Here is a 24,774-nt window from a genome sequence, read left to right on the forward strand (position 1 = left end):
GACTACATAGTAGCCAATCCAGGTCGAGTTGAGATGAACTGAGCCTTGTTGATCACGCACAATACATTGGAAAAGTGGCTATTGATAGGTGTGCGAAAAGGGAAACAATGGCTCTAGTGATAACTACCATGCTGCTTTATCCACTGTGAAATAACTTTGCATCTCCTGCACTTCCCTTTGTTATCCACTGGATGGCATAATCAATATAATGTATTAATTGTAACACTAATTAAAGCTAATTATTTGTAAAAGAAGGGAATACATAGAGACAAGTGGCCTTTTTCACTGCTTACTTGGGTTTCCTGTGATACTGCTCTGCGTGTTCAGATTCACTTTATAGTTGTCGCCCTCTAGTGGTTTATCTCAGTATTTTGACTTGAGAATGTAAACATAATGATTTTGTGCAGAGCTAAGACAATTTTACATAAAAGATTATACCATCCTAATACTAAAGGAACAAACCGGTGCCATTTATCCAGAGAAGAACTGCACCAGCAAGATATAAATAAAACTTGGGTACATGTCCTTCAGGTCAGTGGAAAAGACCAAAACGTACATATCAAAAAAAGTCCACTCCAATGAAAAAAAGTGCAATGTTTCAATCCACAAAGCTTGAGAAAGTTCCCTTGTGGACTGAAACATTGCACTTTTGGGCTAATAAAAGTCCTCTTTTTTCATACATTAGAGTATTGCTTTTTTTTTTCTTTTTTTTTTTTTTTTAATATTTATTTTTGGTTAATAGTAACATGTCAGATAACACATCACCTTGAGAAAAAATAGCATACTGTCCTTAACTAGCATTTTCCCTTCCTTCGTATTACATTGCAGAAAATGTGTATGAAGTCAGACTTGTGAAGAATAGCTCTGGTCTAGGCTTTAGCTTTTCTCGCGAAGAACACCTCATTCCTGGTCAAGTGGGCTCGACTATAGTCCGGGTGAAAAAACTGTTTCCAGGTCAACCAGCTTCAGAAAGCGGCAAAATAATTATTGGAGACGTGATCCTTAAGGTGAACGGAGCTTCAATGAAAGGACTTAGTCAGCAGGTAAGACACTTGTGAGATATTACATAAGCAGGGGCAGGTTGGGAACTGAAGTGGACCTGTAAAAAATTTTTAAAGTGGCCCCATTTTAAAGATGGGATCAGTGCAAGTATGCAGAGTCAATGCAACTAGGCAGGGTCAGCACAAGTAGCTTCTCCATGTAAAGCAGTCCTGTGTAAAGTTATTTAGCAGAGGACTGCTTTACTTGAAGGGAAAGGCAGCAGTCCTATGTAAGTTTCTATGTCGGACTGAAACTATAACAACTTACACAGGACTTCTGACAAAGACACAGGCAGTGGGGTCAGGGTGACAATTAAACAGTAGGTGCAGCAGCACCTTCCATCAAACTCACTGTCCACTAACTCCTCAGTGCAGAGACTCTTGGACAAACTCCAGAGGGGCCTGGGGCAGGTGTAACTTAAAAAAAGAAAAACATATTCTCTGGTGTCTGCTGCTGCAGCCTGTTTAATCGCACACCGTGCTTCAGTCATCGGAACCAAAGCACCCCACGTGACTGCTGAGGCCAGAGAGGGACTGGTGACCTATCTAAGTGACATCACTGGTCCCTCTCCAACAACAGCCTAATTGGCTTCAGCAGTCACATGGGGTGCAGGGGTAATGAGGCAAGGTGCACAACTGAACCAGCTGCAGTGTATGAAACTAGAACACTTGGGACAGTTGAGTATTTTTTTTTCTTAATGTTACACCTCTTTAAGAATAATGCCCCATAGTGCACATAGTATTATGTCCCATAGTGGCCCCTTCACATAGCATAATTTCCCATAGTGACCCCTCTACAGACTATAAAGCCCTATCGTGGTCACTCCACACACTGATATGTCCCATAGAGGTCCCTCCACACACCTAGGTTTCTTTATGAATGTTCCAAAAATTTGAGGTTCACCACCCTTGAATTATATTCTGGGATCTCTTCATATACATGGCCAATCCGCTTATGTACATAAGGTAAACCAGGTTATGTCAGCTTTAATGTTTCCCAAAGTGTGCTTGTTACAATTACGTATATACTCGAGTATAAACCGACCCGAATATAAGCCGAGGCCCCTAATTTTACCACAAAAAACTGGGAAAGCTTATTGACTCAAGTATAAGCCGAAGGGGCAAAATGCAGCAGCTATTGGAAAATTTCAAAAATTAAAATGGCTGGAGTTTTTGGGTGCAGTAGTTGCAGATACCCTATATTCAGTAGACCGGGCACTGTCAGACACAAGGATACCTAATGTGTATGTGTTTCACAGTAATTTTCTACTTTTATATGTATTCTAGGGAAAGGAGTGATTTAGAACTTTTATCTATTTTATTTTTTATTATAGATTTTTAAAGCTTTTTTTTTTTTCACAATTTTATGGGAGATTCTATACATTTTTTTTTTTTTTTTTTTTTTGCTTGACTCAAGTATAAGCCGAGGGAGGCTTTTCAGCACAAAAACTGTCCTGAAAAACTCGGCTTATACTCGAGTATATACGGTAGTCTCTATCTATCTATCTATCTATCTATCTATCTGTCATAGAAAAAGATAACCTCCACTTCACATACAGTAAATTGTCTCAGGCATTTGCAGTGTTTTTGCACATAAGCCTGTCAATAGTATAAAGTCCTGCTTTGTCTCCATATAGGAAGTAATTTCAGCATTGAGAGGAACCTCTCCAGAAGTCACCTTGCTGATGTGCAGGCCGCCCTCAGGTGTACTGCCAGAGATCAGCCCTGTAATCCTGGTAAGAGAACCGTAGATTTGTGTCGTCACATATTTTACACACCGGATTGTAATGATAAGCTGTATGCACTGCAAATTCACATTATACACCTAAGCTAACTTTTAGACTCAATTTTGCCACATTTATACAATGACTTACTGCTTAATGCTAGGTTCACACTAGCATTCAGGTTTCCATTCTTTGGACCCACTTGGGGACCCAAAGAGTGGAAACCCTATCCACTTAAAAAAGGAGTTACCCGCAGAAACCCCATAGACCGATTTTATATTGAAATCAGCAGAAGGTAAAGTTTTGTTTGCAGGACTTTTTTCTCCGCCTATTTTAAGCAGAACGGAGGATGGAGTCCACGAATGCTAGTGTGAACCTAGTGTAAAAGGGTTAGGACACAAAAAAAAAGATTGTATCGATAGAGGATAAATACCTGATAAGAGAGTGTGTGAATGTGTGACCACCACTAATTCCAAGAACAGGGGGTAGCTTTTCCCCAGTGCACATTCAGTATGACCACAGACAGGTGTCACTTAATGGACAGCACTCTCATTCTTCAGTGCGACTGCTGGAAATAACCAAAGTATAACATTCAGCTATCTCAAGCACTCTTATTGAAGTAAATGGGAGCGTGGGCTTGTTCCTCCAGCACGAAAATACCCTCTGTTCTAGGGATCTGTGGGGTCTCCGTAATCAGACCCCTGATCGTTCAGGTATTTATCTGTCCCATGGAAAGAGAAGAAATACTTTTCATGGCATAACCTCTTTAAAGATATATTGATGTTTGATTAGTTAAGGTAATATTGTTATGTTATTTCTTCCTTATCAGACACCATTGACTTCTCCACAGCAGACTGTACCAGAAGACTTCCAGGGCAATAAATATGATGCTAATCATTCTTTCGCTCAGGATCCCGAGGATATCTCAGACCTTGATGACGAGGTCAATGATACAAGCGCTAGGAGGCTAAAAAATCCTTCTCGAAGGGATAGCTATAGCGATAGTAGTGGGACTGATGAAGAAGACTTTATACCTGTACAAGATGACAGACCAGCATGGAATGCCACAGTCTATCAGACACCAAATGCCTCAATGGCCCCACTACAAACCCACTGTAATACTTCTGATATCCAGGAAGAAACAATCCGTTCCAGCTTTTACACTCCAGAACAGACCCCTTATAAACCGCAATTTGACGACAGGTGAATAAAGTAAAATCTTCACATGTGATCAATAAGTTATATCGATCTCTTGTAAATTGGATTCAGGCAATGAGCTGTCATAAACCAGTCTGTAACTTGCTTCCAAACTTGTTTTTAGTGTAGAGGAATGGGGGCCGTAGCATTTCTGTTATGAGTCGATCATACCACAGATTTAATAAAGAAAAACTTTTCCTTATTTACTTGACTTTGTGGTTGGGCTCCATATCCTTTTACTTGTTTGCCATCAGTCTGATCTTCGAGGGATATAGCTGTAAGGGGGTTCAGTGGTAACAGATGCACCAAAGCATTAGTGTTGGGGATGTGTTCCCCCCCCCCTTCCCCTATAAACTTAGTCATGGGTCCAAAATTGTATATTTATTGCATATCCAGTGAATTTACCATAAATGTCTAAGGTGGGAATACCCCCAATTACATGCCTGTGCTTCACATTTATTTCTTTTCACAAGAATAAAGGACATTTTACTACTAAATAAAATTGGCTTCACTCATTTCCATTCTTGTTTGCAGCAATCCTCCTTCTCCAGTTTCAGTAGATGTGACCCCAACCCACAGTATCAGTATTCCTCCGGTCTTACATTCTGAAGGTTGCTTACCTGATTCTAAGGCCTTTGTTGATGACCAGTCGCCTTTCAAGACCCTAGGATTGAAGGACTTGGAAGACTATGAGCCAGTAAGTCTTTTCAAGTTCCTTAACACTTACACTTTATTGTTCTTGATATAATATATGGCGAATGATGCATTGATATCCATGCGACAAGGGTGCACCTAGGATTGCATGTTAAATTAGAACCGATGGAACCGAATAAATATTATTTCAGTGTTTATGAGCCAAACATGGGCACATTTTTGTACCTTTATTAGGTGTACAAATTCCATCTAAACCAGATCTCTTATTGCCCAGATATAGCGTCCCATAATGCTGTTTGTATAATTGGAAACTGGATCATGCCAGGATTTGTAGCCAGAAAGCATCTATGTGACTGCTCCTCCAAATCTCATTCATTTCATTGAACATTTCTTGCTTACATGTCTTTTACATTACATAACCACTGGTATATTTAGTGTTAATGTCAGGATGCAGCATGTCTTCCTTATATATTTATGAGGGTGTATTCCCTGTGTATGACGTCTCCTCTCATGTCTCTGTTAGTATACTTGTATTCCTCATGAAGTGGGACATCATTTCTCATAAAACTTTGTTGTGTTACCATTCCCCTTACCAGACTGTATAGGGAAATGCTGCTAACAACGCTGGTAACACCAAGCTGTAAATGTGATCATAAATTCCTAGGAGGAACAACAGAGGAACATCACAACATACGTCTACAAAATTCTGCTCTGGAATTATTTTATTGGGATTTTACTTTCACAGACATGTCAGGTGGTGCATTACGCATGAATATAATTGGTGGGGTAGTAGGCAGAAATACTGACATACAATAAATAATGAGAATAAAGTAAATCTATAAAATGTTTCTTTGTAGGAGGTGGAACTTCATGTCACATTGACGAAATCAGAGAAAGGAAGCCTGGGTTTTACAGTGACCAAAGCTAATGACTGCGTTGGATGTTATATCCATGATATCATTCAAGATCCTGCCAAAAGTGACGGGCGTCTACAGCCTGGTGATCGTCTTATAAAAGTGAGTACATTAGTCTTCTGCCTTGTGAGATTGTATTTTAAGATAGATAGATAGATAGATAGATAGATAGATAGATAGATAGATGTACTGATCAATAACCTTGTCTTAATTTTTTTTCCACCTTCTTATTGCTTACTCTTGCCAATGCCATTAGGTCAATGATGTAGATGTGTCGGATATGAGCCATACTGAAGCAGTGAATCTACTTAGGGCAGCTCCGAAAACTGTTCGTCTTGTGCTTGGCCGTGTACTGGAGATCCCTAAGCCACAGGTGCCTTCGCATCTCTTGCCTGATATTACACTGCCATGTAACAAAGGCACGCTAGGTAACGCTCTTATAACATCTAACTAGATCTTATTACCCCCTAAATAACTTTAGTCTAATAACGTCTTTAACAATTTCTTTTTGGATAGGTCTGTGTCTCTCCGGAGGTCCAAATAGCCCTTCTCAGGTGATCTATGTAGAAGATATCAAGCCAGGCTCAGTAACTGATCAAGAGGGAACACTGAGACCACTAGACATCATACATTACATAAATGGAGAAAGTACTTCAAACATGACGTTAGAGGAAGTAAAACATACTCTGGAATCTGCTCGTCCAATGGTCATTTTAAAAGCTACCAGGTAAGAAGCCATCTATAGTGTACCTGGAGAGTCTGTCTAGGCATACTTCAAGCAGTCGGGTTAGACCTCTGTCTGCTTAAAGTCTAAGTAAATTTAGATTTATTTTTTTATAAATCAATAATGCATATGAAGGGAACAAACATTGCAATATACTTCACTAAAGAAAAGCATTTCTCCTGTCTTTACGTCTTATCTGATTTATTCTGTCATACTTCATACAAAGCAGACTCAGTTTTCAGTGGGCTATGTTTGGGGCGGGAGAGGGGAATGAGGAGACATAGGTGAAGAGGAGGTGGGTGGAAGACATAGATATGGGGCCTTCTACAACATTAAAGGGGTTATACCACAATTAGAGAATAGTAGGTCCTTTTCCCCACCGCATTCAGCTCACCATCAGTCACGCTTAAATGCAGCCTGACTGCGGTCAGACTGACTTTCCAGAAAAGGACTCCCACATTCTCGGGATCGTGAGGGTCTCAGCAGTCATACTCCCACTGATCAGGTATTTATCCTATGGATAGAGGGTAAATACTTATGGGCACCCTACATAATCATGTCCAGAAAATAGAATAAAAAAATGTACAATGAGAAAATAACTAAAAAGATTAGAAAAAGTGATATAGTTCACTCTCTGGTGTAATAAATAAATGAAAATCATGGTTATAAATTCCTTTTAAATCCTTTTTATCCTATGAAAAGTAACAGTATAAATAATATGTTTCATTTCCACAAGAAATTGCTTTATGAATTAGTAATACATTTAGACTTTTAAACCAGACAGTAGACTGTTTACTGCAGTATCATGTGGTTTACTGCCCTACATCAGCATCTCTGCGGGTTATCTTAACTCCTTTCATAAAAAACAGTAATTTCAGAGTTAGAAAACAAAATCATATCAGCAATGTAAAATTTGTACCAGGGGTGAACCTAGCCTGTCTGCTGTCCCCCACACATAGTATGTGACCTCCTTTTTTTGGCCCCCATACAGTATATAACCCCCTTTTTTGTGGACCCCATACAGTATATAACCCCATTTTTTGTGGACTCTACACAGTATATATTTGGCCCCCTTTTTTATGGACCCCACACAGTATTTGACTCCCATTTTCTGACCCTCATAGGGTATAGGCCCCCCATTTTTTTGCCCTTCATACAGTATATGACCGCCTTTTTTGGCCCCACACAGTGAGATGTTAGGTGACATTCATTTTAATGAGCCGTAACCTTTTTGATTATTGCAAAAGGGTAGTGCTTGACTCACCCATCCACAGTCCTGTCCAGGCTAGCTTCCACTGCCAACTCCAAGGCACGCTATACCTCATGCTGGTATTCTACACCATTGTAGCATAACGTGCAGTGTCTCATCTCCTAAAAGCGGCAACACAGGCTGACGTGGACAGGAACATGGATGGGTGAATAAACTATTGGCCGCTATGATGGTGACAGAGAGCAGTGGACTTGTCTTATAAATTGCAGAGTGAACCCCTGGGATCTACATACCACTGGTTAAGAAACAATGCTCTAGGACAGTCTTTCTCAAAGTGGGCGATAACGCCCCCTTGTGGGCGCTGGAGGCCTATAGGGGGGCAGTAAAGGGCACAGAGAAGATTGGGGGGCATTGAAGCGGTTTAGGGGGGGCGATGGCTAATTTAAAGGGGTGGTATCCTAACAAGGATCCTATCTATACTGCTTGTTAATGTGGATTTAAGACTTTTCCTAAATACACTGCTTCAGCAAAACTGCTTTGTTTGTCCACGATCTTATTTTATTCACTTCATTATGGACACTAGCACCTGGCCCCCTGCTCATTGCTGAGGGAGCCACATGACGTAGCTCCCTGCTGTGTGCGGGCTGAGTGTACGGAGCCAGCCTGTGTCTGCACCACACATACACATCACATACACATCACCTAGCTCCCTGCTGTGAGATAGGGGGGGGGGGGGGGGAATAAGTGCTGCTTTCTTATATAAAGCAGTCTAAATCCTACTGGGCTAAAGGACCTGGTCTCTCTGTTCACTAGGATAAAGCTTTATTATATAGAGCAGGCTGCTAGTGGGCAGAGGAGCCAGGTCCTTTAGGAAACTCCGTACAAGGTAAATCCAAGTCTACAGGACCTTTTGATGACATCACAGGCCCTTCAGTTATCCCATAGGATCACGCTATGTTGTGGGTGGAGCTACACGCTAATTTGGGGGCGGGGCTAATTGATGAGAGCAAACAGGAAGAAAGAAGATTTTTAGGCAGCTTAGAAGGCAAATCAAGCTTCATGAGGCTACCCCTTTAAAACTGTTTTTTTTGCTTTTAACACAAACTTTACCGCTCCTTTACGCTTAACACGCGTTTCCTCGTGTAACGCCATCTAGGGGACTAGACAGTAACTATTTCCTGTCCAAAAGTTGTCAAACTGTACCATAGATGGCGGTAAGCTCCAATGCGAAGCGAGAAGTTTCTAGTCCATTCTCGAAAGTACAAGGCCCGCCCACTGCCTCATATAAAAGCGCACGCGCCATCATGTCACAGCTAGTCATGTCATTCAACGATATTACAAAAACAAGTGAATTTAGCCGCTAAAAAAATTTGGGGGGGGGGGGCGCTAGAAAATAATTCTCGAAGTGGGCGGTAGACAAAATAAGTTTGAGAACCTCTGCTCTAGGACAACAAAGAAGAAAGGGAGAGGGCCTGTTAATGTGTCTTATAGCATCATGCTAAATCAAGAAGAGGGCCTGCAAGCGAGACATTGCTGAGCACAGGGGAGAGTGTAAGGGGTGAAATACACCATGGTGCCCACGGCTTTTAGAATTTCTGGGGGCATTCCCAATTCTTAGGACATTAAGAAATGGGAGTGTGTTTATTATTACTCATTATTTACTTAGAAACTTTATGTAAGTAAAGAAAAAGTAAAAAATTAAATCTGAAAAAATAAAATCTAAGATTTTCTGCAGTCTTGTTAGTGCTTGCATACTATGTAACATTAGACCAGCATGATAGTATCTGTGTTTATGTAAATGTATAACAGTGTACTATATATACTAGTATCCTATAACACAGCTACCTTTATAATGCTGTATGACCAACCATTATAGTAAAGATTATTATAGGCTATTGAAAAATAGTCAACTCTTATTGGTTGCCATGCCCAGACCAATCATGTGTTTAGTAATGAAAAAATATTGAGTGTAGTAGGTTGATTCACTTTTCTTTATAGTTTAGGCCATCCTCACTTATGTTTGGTGTTCCCATAATGATAATACCCAGTGAGAAAACAGTTTTGTGTCTCCTAGCACTGTATAGTGAAAACAGCCTTTATCTGTGTACTTATGGATGCTGGACCAGTACTAAAACATCCATCATCTGTATGTTGGCTGAGTTATAAAGCTGCAGGCTGGACACAGATGACTTATCTGAACCCAGCCCTATTTACTAAGGCTCAGGTGAACTAAGGTCCGTCCGTTTCGGGTCCCCATGCAAACCTGAATGACGGAGAGCCAAACGCTAGTGTAAACCTAGCGTTAGATGACTTTGGCTATCATTTAAGTTACATTTGTTTGTGTATGGTACGTTTTCCTTTGATTTAATATAGGGTAAGTTCACACGGCAGAAAATGAAGAATTCCTCTTCATTTTCCACCGCTGTATTCAGCCATGGGCAACTCGCGACCCATTTTCGACACTATTCTGTCACAGCTTTCCTGTGTTGATTATACCCAGATGAATGAGCCTAAACAGCAAGGAGTCTCAAGCCAAAGAATGCATGGCTGGATGAGCCACGGAATCTGTGGCGAGGTTGAGCAAGAAGCCTGTGGTACGCTCACACAGAGGAATTTAGGGGAAGATTCTACCTCCTAATCTGTGGTGATTCCATTTTTAATCTGCCAACCATTGTTTTCAGTGGAAGGCAGAGATCACAGCAAGGTGGTTCATGCTGTGTGAATGTACCCTATTTTTTCAACGTTCTGCAGAGATCTCTGCCTCTTGGTAAAAACAATGGTAGGCAGATTCAGAATTCGCCCCCACATCCACCTCAAATTCATCCGTGTGAATGTACCCTTAAAGGGATTCTATCATTAAAATACTATTTTTTTTTTGTCCCTAACACATAGGAATAGCCTTAAGAAAGGCTATCCTTCTCCTACCTTTAGATGTCTTCTCCGCGCCTTCGGCTGGCTTCAAACTTCTAGTCATGCGCAGTCAGCTATGCCGTCGGGCCTCGGACAGAGCCGACTGCGCATGCCCGCAGTAATTTTACTGTGGCTGCTTACACAGTAAACTGGTGTAAGCAGCCATTTTCTTGTGGCTGCTTTCACAGTAAGCTGGGGTAAGGAACCACAAGAAAATGGTCGCAGGCATGCGCATTCGGCGCTGCAGATAAGACACTTAAAGGTAGGAGAAGCCTTTCTTAAGGCTATTCCTATTTGTTAGGGACAAAAAATAGCATTTTAGTGATAGGATCCCTTTAACGTTATGTTCATTTGTGTGCTTTTACAATATTATACGTTTTTTCATCTCAGTAATGTCTGTTATTTATTGTTGTACTTTTCTATCTCACACAGGGAAGGGAATCCAGTGGTTCCAAACAATAAAAACCTTAACTCAGGCTTGAAACCCAAGCAAATAAATGGTAAAGAACATTGTTTTATTTTCTGAAGTGGCTTTGCTTATTTTTAATAAAGGCATCTTCCCCTGTATGTGATGCTTATGGATAGAAAGTGTAGATATGTGTGTTTAAAATCTCTTTAAAGCAGATGTGTTAGCTGAATATGTAAGTACAGCATTTTGCAAAAAAAGATCAGTTTAAAAAAACCAAAAAAAACATTGTTCTACCGCTGAAAGAATACACTAGACACATAAGTAATCCAGTGTATTCATAAGCATAGTGCTCCCCCTAGCAGACCTCCTCTTCAGTGCATACACATCAGCCAGTCATCCACATTCATACATCTAATGTATACACTGGACTCCAGTATCTATGCTTTGTGCTGATTTGGCTATGGAGTGTTTGGCCCTGCAGTTATAATGTGCTACACTTACACAGGGCAGCATGACAAGCTGACAAATTTGCTTTAATAGCATTGACAATGTTTCATTTTCTATGCCATTATTTGTGATTGGACAATGTAGGCTTTCCTCTTGCTCTTGCTCTTATACGAGTCTTATATTTCATAGGTTATTTAAGCGGAGAACATTTGAAGCACATAAAGGACAATGCAGACGTGTATGCTCCGGAGGTAATTGTCTGATGTGTTTCCACCACTATAGCACTTGTTTGCTATATACTATTTGAATGATTACTGTGTAATACTACAGTATATGTTACTTGTTGAGTAAATATTAGACATGATCATTTACTAGGTCAATGCTCATAATAAGAATCTTGTAATTTGACTTTAACACCTATAATGGTTATCCTTTAGCTGTGGCTAAACTGTGGCCCATACTGAAATTTGTCACTTTGCAGCAGACGTAGCACATAATCCTGTATTACAGTGGTAGCTGTTAAAGGGAAGCAGCCACATTGACAATGCAGGGTAATCTGCAGGCAGCATGTTATAGGATATAGGAGGAGCTGAGCAGATAGAAAGTTATGTGGGATATGATCCAGTATAACTAGTCACTAAGGAGGCGGCCTATCAGTAATGGACAAGCTATCTCTGTATTCACAGTCATAAAGGGGAGACTGTTTATCACTAATAGGACCAACCCCCTTGACCTCTTGGCATAGAAGAAGCTAAGATAGAAATGAATGAAATGCAATTGTTACTGAAAGTATACATTAGTCTGCTCAGAGCTGCTGTTCTATAATGTGCTGCCTGTATTTTCAATGTGACAGCTTTAAGCAGGGCTCTACCCACATCTGCAATATCCAGCTCTGTAAAGGAGAGACTGTCTCGCACTGACTCATCACAGTTTTACTGATTTCTCAAGTGCTCAGCAGTTTCACTGTACATGAACTCCTGACTTCATATTAACCTGTTCATAGCTGCAGGGAAAATGTGCATTACACTATATGTGACTAGTGAGTAACTGAGGTTCCTTACATTCTCACGACTGAAGACCTAATATTACAACTGAAAATAGCAAAGTCTGTCTGTGACATCAAAAAAGAATATAAACCAGGGTCAGGCTCCAGCATGAAGGTTACACAAGTGAGGAATGTTGTTCTTTCCTTTAGGTGCTAAACTCCTATGTAGTCATGTGCATAGATGTACAGTAAATACTATAGAGACGCTTCATGCAGCTGCTATGGACCCCTGCAGACGGCTGTGATTAGTCTTTTTTTTTTTGCCGCTGGGTACCATTAGGTGTACTGTGCACAATTCCCTCCCAAAGAAACTGAACTGGAGGACCTTATTCATACAACTGTGATGCAATTGGGCTGTGAAAAATAGATGAGAGCATGTTGTTGTTTTCACTGATTCCTCATAGACTTGAGTCTGTTCAGTAATCTGTGAAAATGGCCAAAATAGTACATTTTATCAATGTATTATATTATATTATTGCTGTTTGAAAAAAATACATATGTGATAACGTGTAAGGATTGTATAGATCATTGCATCGAAGCTAGTGTGAGCCTTAGCAAACAAGAGTATGGGGTGACTTTTATGGTTTGGGTAGCAAAATCGAACACCATATTGGGGGCCGCCTTTGCATGCCTCTCTTTTCTAGCACCCCTTTGGGTAGCAAAAGATAATACAATGCTGGACATCACTCTGCCGAAACACATAGCATAGGAACTGATCTTAAAACAGTAAGAAAAATACTTTAAAAGTGACTTAAAATGTGAAATTATTTAAAATTGGCAAATTTATAAGATAGGACATTGTGTAAAATAATTATACTGCACACAAATAAATATATTTTTATATGTTTGCAAAGTAAACTGCATATTGCGTAAATAAGTATGTTGTTCCATTACGCTATTTAGTGTTGAGCAAATAGTATTCGTCGAATACCTCGCTCCCATAGGAATGCGTGTAAGCGGCCGAACACCAAGGGGTTAAGCGCATGAAATATTAACTGTGCTTAACCCCTTGGTGTTCGGCCGCTTACACGCATTCCTATGGGAGCGAGGTATTCGACGAATACTATTCGCTCATCTCTATATAAAATGGCATCCTCTAAACCTCTTTATTTTTCTGTGTGTCCATTAAGGCCAGATTATTCCATGTTGTTTTGGAAAAGCCTCTATCTGGAGAGCTGGGATTTTCCCTGGTGGGAGGAGAATATGGGATATTTGTCAAGTCCATCAATCCTGGGGGTGTAGCTGACATAGAGGGGAGCTTACAGGTTGGAGACAGATTACTTAAGGTAATTTTTCTCTTCTCCTCTCCTACTTTTTGTACACACTTAAATACACCTTTTACTGAAATGTACAAGACGCAGAGTAGGAGAATAGTAGTAAATAGTTGTTCTAGATGAGTTTCTCAGTGTTAGCTCATGGCGTGACTTTCTTAGCAGTAGATCTTCTGTATCATTAAAACATGTCATATTAGCCATATAACAAAGCAGTAATACCAAAAATCTTTCAGAAATGTTGCCAGTGTGTAGAATGCTAAATTATCCACTAGAGGGCAAAGTCATGAAGTAATGTTTTATCAGCAGTATGATCTATCAGAAGCCTAGAAGTACTATAGGAATACCTCTACCCAGATAGTAGGCCCAGCAGCTGCTATGGGGCCCAACAACTCAAAGGGGCCCCTTTTCACTCAGACTCATAAGGTTCAGTTAGTGATGACTAAGAAGGTGGCATGGAAAATGTACTTCTATTCTAGACTATACTGTGAATATTATCCCTTCTTTGTTGTATTGTTCTTTGTTAGGTGTTGTGTGAATTAATCCTATGCTGTGACATCACTGCATTCTACTTATTGTGTGAATTATTCCTATGCTGTGACATCACTGCATTCTACTTATTGTGTGAATTATTCCTATGCTGTGACATCACTGCATTCTACTTATTGTGTGAATTATTCTTGTACTGTGACATCACTGCATTCTACTCTTTGTGTGAATGATTCTTGTGCGGTGACATCACTGCATTCTTCTTATTGTGTGAATTATTCCTGTGCTGTGACATCACTGCATTCTACTCTTTGTGTGAATGATTCTTGTGCGGTGACATCACTGCATTCTACTCTTTATGTGAATTATTCTTGTACTGTGACATCACTGCATTCTACTTATTGTGTGAATGATTCTTGTGCTGTGACATCACTGCATTCTACTCTTAGTGTGAATTATTCTTGTATTCTGACATCACTGCATTATATTTATCGTGTGCATTATCCTGTGCTGTGATGTCACTGCATTCTACTTACTGTGTGAATGATTCGTGTGCTGTGACATCACTGCATTCTACTTACTGTGTGAATTATTCCTATGCTGTGACATCACTGTATTCTGCTTACTGTGTGAATTATTCTTGTACTGTGACATCACTGCATTCTACTTACTGTGTGAATTATTCTTGTACTGTGACATCACTGCATTCTGCTTACTGTGTGAATTATCCTGTGCTGTGATGTCACTACATTCTGCTATTTGTGTGAATTATTCCTGTGCTGTGACATCACTGTATTCTACTTATTGTGTGCATTATTCCTGAGCTGTGACATCATCTCCAGATCCTCTTAATAATTCAGTCATGCCTCGTGCCAGTCAGACAAATCAGAGCAATGGACTATGATAACATTAGTGTGAACCTGTGCTTTTGACCTCAAAGAATTATAAATATTGTGTGTATTGTTTCTGAGCTTTGCTATTATGGAATTATATCTTTTTTGTGTATTATCCCTGTAGAGTGACTCCTCTGTGTATATTATCTCTGTACAGTGATAACACTCTGCATGTTATCCCTGTACAGTGACAGTATTGTGCATAATTTCCTTTTAGGCCAGGCCCCACGTGACGGAAACATCACAGAAAAATAACACGGCATTTAACAGTCCCTGCAGTCCCAGCGGATCCCATCCCATCACTGCAGCATACACACTGCATTTTCCAAAACTGTTGCGGTTTTGGAAGTCGCACCACGTCAATTATACTTACGGAAACGCCAGCAGTTTCCTATAGGTATAATGGAAGTAGAAAGCCCACAGAGGAAACCTGTGCGGACTTCTTGTGAAAAGCGCTGCCTAAAACCCGTTATGCGTTACCACCGCGGGATTTCCCGCAGCGCTTTTTTGCTGCTGCCCTCTATGTAGGGCCTTAGCCTACAGTGATACCACTGTGCATTTCATCCCTGCAGAGTGGCATCACATTACAGTAACACCACAGTTTTTTTTTATCCCTGTACAGTGACCACTATGCATGTTATCCCTGCAGAGTGACACCACTGTGTATATTAACCCTGTACACTGACCCCACTGTGTACATTGACACCACTGTGAATGTTATCCCTGTAAAGTGACAACTATGTGCATGTTATCCTTATGCAATAGAGAGATGAAAATAATCAATAACTGTTCATGTTCTGAAGTTGCTGTTGACAGCAGTCACAATGTAGTTAGACTCAGTTCAATGTTTTGTTATGGAATCCCATTCACCTCTTCTCTGGCAAGTCCATATACTGTAACCATATGACAGCAGATATGACGCATTTTTAAAGCAACATCTTGATATTTTTGGACTAGTCTTTTCTTAATATTAAAATTAAATTACTAAAAAATAAAAAGTCACTCACTTAATTATGACCAATTTATTGTAAGTGGGGATCCCTAATAAGTTGTGTCTTTACAGGTAAATGGCGAATGTATGCGAGGTGCCACACATGGAAAAGCAGTTTCTTGTATTCGAAATGCTAAGGGTCTTGTACAAATTGACGTTGCCCGTGAGCTTATGCCAAAGGATACATCATTTGCTTTAGACAAGTGTAATGGTAACTTAGGTAAGTGAGAACATGATTGGAAATGATTCTCTACTTTTCTGTTACATTGTTTCCATCATTCCATTGATCTGACACTACTAGTTCTCACTTCTGCAGCATCACTGAGAGCTTCATAGAAGAAGAGCAGATAACCAGTTACTTTATGTGCCACATTTTTTTTTCTTCTTTGTAGGTGTTTCGGATTACTTATTCTTCTTCATTTTCATTTCTCAGGTCTTACTGTTTTGTTCAAACTGCGGTAATATCTGTTTAATTTTTTTCAGATCAAGATCTGCATGAAAGCAATAACTATGTGTATGAGGAGGATGATGAGGAGGATCAGAATGATGTTATACAATCCCTGCTTGATGTTGTCCATGAACAAACTCAAAACCTTCTGCAGCTCAGTCGTCAGAATGCACTTTCAGAGGAACATTACTCAGGTACTAGTAGCATCATATTCTGGTAACACTGATAGGAAATCTGCATATAAAACTATAATGTATTGGTTTCACTGCTGTAGGGAACCTTCTCAACCAAAACAACTTTATCTGCTTTGTTCTTATTTACAACAAACCCATATTTCGGTAGAACATGTTCTTTTGAGGTTTTGCAGGTATAATCTCTGTGATACCTTCTGGAATAATGGGCCACAGAAAATGACATGGAGGTCTACGTTATGGTGATCAGTGCTGATGCCTGCAGTCAGAACCCTGATCAGCAAGTTATAGCATATACTTATTTGCTCTGAGTTGCATCTGCAACATAAGGACAATTTTCCATACATGAACTGATAGCTTGTTGTAGTCAATTGTCTCTGGTGTCTTACAAGTTAGTGTTGTCCACTATAAGGACTAAAATAGTACATTCTGTTGTGGTGTGAATTGTACCCTACACTTATTAAGAATCAGTGTGCTGTCCAGTCCATTGAAAACACATATAGCAAACATCAAAAACATGCCTGTCTGAATTTGACCTTAAAGGGAGCATTTCAGGTCCAAAATGCCTCCCAAACCAATACTAATTGTGTCCTCAAACTGATAAATCGATGCAGAGAAAATTGTTGCTTTATGGGTATGCAAATCAACCTACAAGCGCACTAGTGGTGGGTCTATTTACCTACATACAGCTGCAAGTGCTTCAGCTCCCATCTGAAATTGTAGCCCAATAATACCCCTTTAAATTTTAACAATATTTTCATCCTCTTTTTGCATCACTGCTGCCTATAGACTCCCCAAACGGAATACCGAACGCAGATGTGAACCAGGCCTAAACCAGTTTCATACTATTACTTTCTAACTTATTTCATTGTCGGACCTGGCCACTATGAGACTTACACTAGAATTTCTCTTCCCAGGATCAATCTGGTCTGGACCAAGGACTGGGTCTTTCTTCTCTTAAGGAGCCCTTTCCATTCTTTTTCAGAAGACCCTGGCCTTTCCGGCCTCAGACAAGGACCTTCCTGTACGAAGTGGCACACTGTGCTCCTCCTTACCATCCTCCCATGGAACCTTAATCTAGTCCTTAAGGTGCTTTGTGCTTGCCCTTTTGAGCCTTTGCAATGAGGTTCTCGGAACTGGCTGCCCTGACTCAGAAGCTTCCCTTTCTTGTTCTCCACAAGGACAAGGTTGTCCTTCATATACCACCTTATTTTCTGCCTGAGGTGGTTTCTTCTTTCCACATGGAGGACATCATCTTTCCATCCTTTTGCCCAGACCCCAAGCACATTGCACCAGGTTGATTCAAGTCTCTTTGTCTCTGACTGATCCCTTCCATTGTTCATTTGCCTTGTGCATTCTCCCTGAGGTCTCTCACAGGAGCCAGGCTGCTACCAAGACTTTTGTCTCCAGGTGGATTCTGTCTGCTATCATGGAGGCCTAACTGCCACCTTTCCATTTGAAGGCTTATTCCACAAGAGCTGTCGTAGCTTCCTGGCCTGTTCGGCATCAGGCTTCCTCCACCCAGGTGTGCAAGACTGCCACCTGGGCCTCTGTCCACACTTTCACCAACTTCTACTAGATCCATTCTGTGGCCTCTGCTGATGCCAGCCTTTGTCGTAAGGTTCTGTAAGCGGCTGTGCACTAGGTTGCTTGCAGAACTGTAATTCCCACCTTCTGCGACTACTTTAGGACATCCCATGGTGCTGTGTCCTCCAATGAAATAAACAAGAAAAAGTTAATTTTTGTACTCACCATAAAATCCTTTTCTCATTCTATTCATTGGGGAACCAGATCCCTCCCTTGTTTCTTGTTGTTCCTGCCCCGGGCTGCTTCTTGGTTTGTTTTAGAGTTCAGGACATGGTGAGGTGGTGTTGATTCCATGTTCTGCATTCTTTGTGGCTTTATTTGTATCTCTCTTCTACGGCTGTGGTACAAGCTGTCTAGTATAGTGTTTGTGAAGAGAGTATAGCTCAGAGGTGGAACTGACATCTTATGCTATTCCTAGTGGCCAGGTCTATATCCATCGTGCTGTGTCACCTAATGAATATAACAAGATATGGATTTTATGTTGAGCACAAAAACCCATTTTTCTCATATGTAAGACTGAAAAGTTCTGCTTCTCTAGCGGTCTTATAAAAAGTAATGCTCTTCCATTCTGTTTCTGTGCATTTTTATACATTGCCTGTAATTGTTCTTTTTTTTTACTCCTTTTTCTTTGTTTGTACCATAGTGGATCAAACTGAAGAAGACCTAGATGAAAAAGCAGAAGACACAGATTGTGATGGTTTCTCATTACCGGATGACTCTCCCGAGGTACAGAAATAAAAAAAAAAATAGGCTTTCTTTGTGATGCACTAGAGGTGTCTGACCTTTATAAGCTACTATGTTGTCAGCCATACAGCTCACTGCATACACAATGCAAGCTACAATAGCTGATCCATTCATGTGAAGGCTTAATGAATAAACAGACTGTGAGTTGTCAAGTATGTTACATGGGACCTGTTGCTCTAAATAAAAGGACTTAGGTATGTTTGTTACTGTGATATAAATAAATATACATATGAGAATGTGAATATTTCATACACGTTTCACTGTATTAATTATCATGTTGATAGGAAATAAATATCCAAAGCTAGTAGTCCATTCTAGCACTCATATTCCACTGTCTTTTGTTTGCAGCCAGCCAAAGTAAATGGCATGGGATCTTACAGTAACAACAATGTCACTGAAAGGTAAGGACCTTAAAAAATCAGACCTGTAGGTAGGCAGGCGTATATACAAACAGAGAACTTAGGACTTGGTCAGGAATGAGGTAGGCTCAGGTACATGAGGTGAAGGTAGTTGAAGGCCCTCTAGTCTCTGGTTGTCTCTGTTGTCATCCGTATTGACATTTTGGACAACTGACAAAACATACGGTGCTGCACAACACGCACCAGTCCATACGGTGGCCAAAGTAATTGTACATTTATCCTAATGTACTGTCACTCCAGCCATGTTATGACTTGTTACATGTTATAGCACTAAAGCTGCACATGCATTTAGCAGGAAATTGTTGTTCATACTTATCACCCCCTGTCGCCTCCAGAAACATGTACTTTATAGAAAACAGCATGTTATGTACAGTATATGGTGAGAATGGAAATCTATTTGCAAAAGCAAGTGCATCCATTTTGTCCTGCGAGAGATGACAAGTCACTAGTGACTATGGACCTCATCACGTCATCTCATTCATTTCTCTGTGTACGAGATGGTGTATGTGTCAGCATACGAGTCCTGCTCCACAAAAAGAATAAGTGATTCTATTACAGTATTGGACGGTTTTGTCATAAGAACATAAAAACAGAATGCCTGATATGCCTGATACCAATGGAGCCTGATGCTATTGAGTATAATGGGGTCCATGAGGATGGGTTCATTGTTCATGGTTCTGTATTTTAGAAAATTACATTCTGTATTTGGTATTTTCTTCAGATCACTGCTACAATCCAACACGGGGAAGCAAGGCAACACTGAAACAAAGAGTGCTGAACTAGAATCCAGTTCATATGGTAATCCATTATTCTCTCCTTGATATTTTACTGATGTGATTGTAGGTGAGAAGGGGTAGCATTAGGGGGAGAGGGTACAGGGACTCAGAGACCACGCATGTCCTGCTATGAATTCTGGGTAAGGAATGTGAAAAGGAGGAACTTGCTCCTTGCACAACCTTTTGGACAGTAGCTCCCTATAGATGAATGCATGGTTTTCAAAGAAACCTAAGAGCATAATCTGGGATTGTGAAATAGTGTGCATGTGCAATAAAACAGCATACGTTATTATTAGAGATGAGCGAATATACTCGATCGAATACCTGCGCTGCATAGCTCCCGTTGCAAAAACACTTCCGGGGCTTCAAATTTTTACTGCCCCTTCCACCTTCCCTGCCGCCGGGAACTATGCGGCGCCGGGAACTATGCGGCGCAGGTATTCGATCGAGTATATTCGCTCATCTATGGTTATGATTGATGTGAACAGATCTGCTTTGGATTTTCTAAGGATTCCTAGGACCAGTAATATTTGTTCCACCAAGTCCTAAAATAGATCTTTTGCCGTAGATTTTTTTTGTATTTTTCTGGTTACAGATTGCTTCAAAGTAACAAATGAAAAGCTGTCCTCACTTCCACTAGTGCAAGTAATGCCAATGGGCCGCTACTCAGAAAATAAGTTAAAGCTGGTTATCCGTCAAATACGCAGTATGCTGGAACAAGGGGTGCCAGCCAAGGAGTTTGAGGTAATGATGAGTATAAACTAGATGTGTCTTTTACTAGATAAAAAACCAAATGAGAAAATGAGAAATCTCATTAGCTTCTATTTAGGGGTGAGGAGGATATGTTTTCTAATATTATCTTTTTATTCAATGAGGCTTCAAATTCTAAGTACAATGATCCCATGTGGGTGTTATTGTGGGCATATCATGTAATGAAAGTAAAATCCCTTACCACCAGTATGTGTTTACGTAAAACGCCACATTTTTTTCTGTGGTGGAAATGCTGCGATTTGCCTTCAGCAGAAAAACCATGGCATTTTACAGTCACAGCAAAGTGGATGGGATTCTAGCGATTCTCATCCCCACTTTGCGTTAAAATACGCGCTGTGGGCATGCAGCAATTTTCAGAACCGTTGCAGCTTTGGAAATTACAGCATGTCAATTATATCTATAGAAACGCCGGCACCTTCTTTGTGAGTAAATACGTGGTGCAGACATGCAGCGATTTCCAAAACCGTTGTGGTTTTACAAATGGCAGCATGTCAATTATATCTATGGAAATGTTGGCGGTTTCCCTGTAGATATAATTGAAGCAGAAAGTCTGCAGAGGAAACAAAGTGCTGCAGCAAGAAGCGCGATGCCTTTTTTGCGGTAGGATGCCACGTGGGGCTTTAGCCTAACACCTTTGTACACAGTTGATATCTGTAGGAATGCTTCTGTACAGTAACTTGCACACAGTAGATGAGTTATATGCTCCATTTATTTATTAAAGAATAATCCAATGTTATACGTCCACAGGATCTACAAGATTTAAAACCACTGGATGAATGTCTTATAGGACAAACGAAAGACAACAAAAGGAAGAACAGATACAAGAACATCCTTCCATGTAAGATATTCAGGTGTATGATTCTGTAGCTTGTGTTTTTGTATTCATTTAAAGGGGTTGTCCAGTTTATATTTTTTTAACTTATTTATTTATATGAAATTATAGTTTTTTAATATACATGTCTTAGAAGTTCAATCCTAAAAAAAAAAATACTTATGCCAATTGATTCTCCTCAAGGAGGAAGAAAACCCTTGTACCTTTACTAAGATATCAGCCTTGTTTTTGCAGTGTTTGTTCCTCATCCATACGTTGTAGGGTCATCTGGATGATAGGCCTTTGTAGCAGCTATTGATAATTACTGAACTCCTTACAAAAATTGAACTTTAAGTGAATCTTAGGGAAATTTTCAGTAATGGCACGTATTCCCCATGTGCCATTCCCAGTATAGGGAATAAATGAATGATCACTGGTGGTCATGCCACTGGGAACACCCAGCAGTAACAAGGGTAGAGGCCCTGCAGGAACCCAGTGCAGCCTCACACCTCAGAGGTCCCATAGAAGTGAATGTAGCACTGACAGAGCTTGCGCATTGGCACTCCATCACCCAGGCACTTGCACACCTCTTTTCTCCTGCTGGGGATCCTATGGATCGGGAATAATAATACTATACTTTCAGAATACCTCTCTAGGGGCAATGCTCACTTATAGCAGAGAATCCATACCTTCTAAGAAACATTATGCCTAACCTGCACTGCTGGAAATCTCCCGAGCTCATAGATCAATAGATAATAATTAACCCTATCCATTTACAAAGATTTACATTATCATACTACTGTTTATATTCTTACAGATGATTCTACTCGAGTGCCACTTGGTGCAGATGATGGCTATATAAATGCAAGTTTTATCAAGATGCCAGTGGGCAATGAGGAATTCACATACATTGCTTGCCAGGGACCTCTTCCAAGTACAGTTCCAGATTTTTGGCAAATGGTGTGGGAGCAGAACTCCACAGTGATTGCCATGATGACACAAGAAATGGAAGGTGGGAAGATAAAATGTCAGCGGTACTGGCCAGAAGAGCTACACAGACCTGTACGGATAACCAATGAACTTCAACTTACTCTGGTGAAAACACAGCAGCTGGAAAGTTTTATCTTGCGAGTTGTGAAATTACAAGATGTTCAGGTGAGTACTTGTGTTCTGGCTATTTCCAATCTGAGTTATTTAAAGGAGCACTCAGCCTAGAAATGAGTGACGACACTATACAAGAGATAGGTCTGTTCACATTGATCGTCAGTCTCTAGGTTTAGATCTAGTTCACAACAGTTGGTTGTTCTAAATAACCATAGGATAAGTACAACAGACTGAAAAACGAATATGACAGATGTAGACGAAACAGCTTCTGACTGCATCTATTTCACTGTAATATAAAAAACAAGACGGAAATTTTCTTCTGTCTTATTTACTATTCATATGGAAGCTACAAAAAAAGACAAGGAACAAAATGAAGAAGGGACAGAAAGAGGATGTGAGTATAGGATTTCACTGAAAGGCGCAAAAATATGGTAATAAAGTATGTTGCAAAATGAATTACACAAATGCTGCCCAAAAGTGAAAAGTTATTTGATCTCATATACACAAACAAATGGAGATTTAAAGTGTTACGTTTGTTTGTACATTTATTGTAGACCGGTGAAGTACGACACATTGCCCATCTGAACTTCTCTGCCTGGCCAGATCATGATACCCCCACAGATCCAAACCAGCTCCTCACTTTCATCTCCTACATGAGGTATATCTACAAAAGCGGACCCATTATCACACACTGCAGTGCAGGCATTGGACGGTCGGGCACACTTATATGTATTGATGTCATGCTGGGTTTAATAAGCAAAGATTTAGAGGTAAGTCCAATACAGGTCTAATATAGTATAGATGTGAGGTAGTTGTCGCATCCATAGCCTTCTAACTTGCCATGTAACTGCTATTAAATGTATTGCTATTGCTTTTTGGTTTCGCAGTTCAGTATCTCAGATTTGGTGCGAACAATGAGGCTTCAGAGACATGGGATGATACAGACAGAGGTAAAATTATCATAACTCTTACTAATGTTATATTGTTCAATTAATATGAATACTTTTATTTATTAACGTCCCTATACAACTTTAAGCAAGTACTATTATTTAAGTATATGTTTCTATGGTTACAGACTACAAATACATTCAGTGTGCAGCCTGATCTTACAATTTTTTTTATTTTTTTTTTAATGTAGATTGTGAGCTCCATATAGGGCTCACAATGTACATTTTTCCCTATCAGTATGTCTTTGTAGAATGGGAAGAAAGCCACACAAACACAGGGAGAACATAGAAACTTGTTGCAGATGTTGTCTCTGGCAGGATTTGAACCCAGGACTCCAGCGCTGCAAGGCTACAGTGCTAATCACTGAGCCACCGTGTTGTCTCATTGATCTTATAATTTTGTGCATCTCTTCTGTGTTCTCATTCTCTTACTATATCTATAGTTTACCAAGAAGAAGGGGCTGAGGGATTTGAATACCAGGGCTGCAGAATCAGAATGCACAGTGTTTGTAGTATGAAAACCTGTAGACACATTAATCTGTTTAGGAGCTGTAAACGGAAAACATAGGGAATTTTTGATAAATATAAATTATGTAAATAAATTCATAATTGATTTTTTTTTTCTTCATTTCAGGAACAATACATGTTTTGTTATCAAGTCATCCTGTATGTCCTGAAAAGGTTGCAAACAGAAGAGAGCCAGTAATGGATCACAAGATAAATATCTGCCTATAGATATGAGCCCTTATTAAAGGGCCAGTATATAATAAACAAGAGCTGCATTTTAGTAGCTTACTTATCCCCAGCGCACCCAGTACCATTTCCAGTGGATGCCAAGAGCAGTTGTTTATACTGCTGTTTTATTTTTTGTTGTTGTTTTTTTTTGCATTGGAAGGGGTTATAAAGACAGTATTTTAATATACAGACACATGTTACAATAGTATACATGGATTTTTTTTTAACATGGCTTGTATATTCGCAGGTAACTTTTTCCAAGTATTTTCATCGAAAAGTTAGTTTTGTAGCTGACACTTAAAAGCAGTATTTAAAAGACAGAA

The 24,774-nt window shown here is 40.0% G+C and overlaps 1 protein-coding gene across 2 annotated transcripts in view; it reads left to right on the forward strand.

The window, feature by feature from the left end:
• PTPN13 (protein tyrosine phosphatase non-receptor type 13) overlaps positions 1 to 24,774 on the forward strand; it is a 158,114-nt gene extending 133,340 nt beyond the window's left edge. Inside the window, exons 29-49 of one of the 2 annotated variants that reach the window (XM_075284600.1) lie at positions 829 to 1,043; positions 2,678 to 2,776; positions 3,594 to 3,967; positions 4,496 to 4,658; positions 5,473 to 5,631; positions 5,786 to 5,957; positions 6,046 to 6,256; positions 10,806 to 10,873; positions 11,419 to 11,480; positions 13,405 to 13,560; positions 15,991 to 16,138; positions 16,402 to 16,560; positions 18,788 to 18,870; positions 19,237 to 19,289; positions 20,029 to 20,105; positions 20,679 to 20,827; positions 21,602 to 21,692; positions 22,483 to 22,820; positions 23,324 to 23,539; positions 23,657 to 23,719; positions 24,351 to 24,773. In XM_075284600.1, coding sequence (XP_075140701.1) covers positions 829 to 1,043; positions 2,678 to 2,776; positions 3,594 to 3,967; positions 4,496 to 4,658; positions 5,473 to 5,631; positions 5,786 to 5,957; positions 6,046 to 6,256; positions 10,806 to 10,873; positions 11,419 to 11,480; positions 13,405 to 13,560; positions 15,991 to 16,138; positions 16,402 to 16,560; positions 18,788 to 18,870; positions 19,237 to 19,289; positions 20,029 to 20,105; positions 20,679 to 20,827; positions 21,602 to 21,692; positions 22,483 to 22,820; positions 23,324 to 23,539; positions 23,657 to 23,719; positions 24,351 to 24,422 — 3,128 coding nt within the window. In that variant the 3' untranslated portion in view covers positions 24,423 to 24,773. Of the gene's footprint in view, positions 1 to 828; positions 1,044 to 2,677; positions 2,777 to 3,593; positions 3,968 to 4,495; positions 4,659 to 5,472; positions 5,632 to 5,785; positions 5,958 to 6,045; positions 6,257 to 10,805; positions 10,874 to 11,418; positions 11,481 to 13,404; positions 13,561 to 15,990; positions 16,139 to 16,401; positions 16,561 to 18,787; positions 18,871 to 19,236; positions 19,290 to 20,028; positions 20,106 to 20,678; positions 20,828 to 21,601; positions 21,693 to 22,482; positions 22,821 to 23,323; positions 23,540 to 23,656; positions 23,720 to 24,350 lie in introns of both variants that reach the window. The other variant, XM_075284608.1, reaches the window with a different exon arrangement.

This window comes from Leptodactylus fuscus, chromosome 1 (assembly GCF_031893055.1).
Source record: "Leptodactylus fuscus isolate aLepFus1 chromosome 1, aLepFus1.hap2, whole genome shotgun sequence".
Lineage (NCBI taxonomy): Eukaryota > Metazoa > Chordata > Amphibia > Anura > Leptodactylidae > Leptodactylus > Leptodactylus fuscus.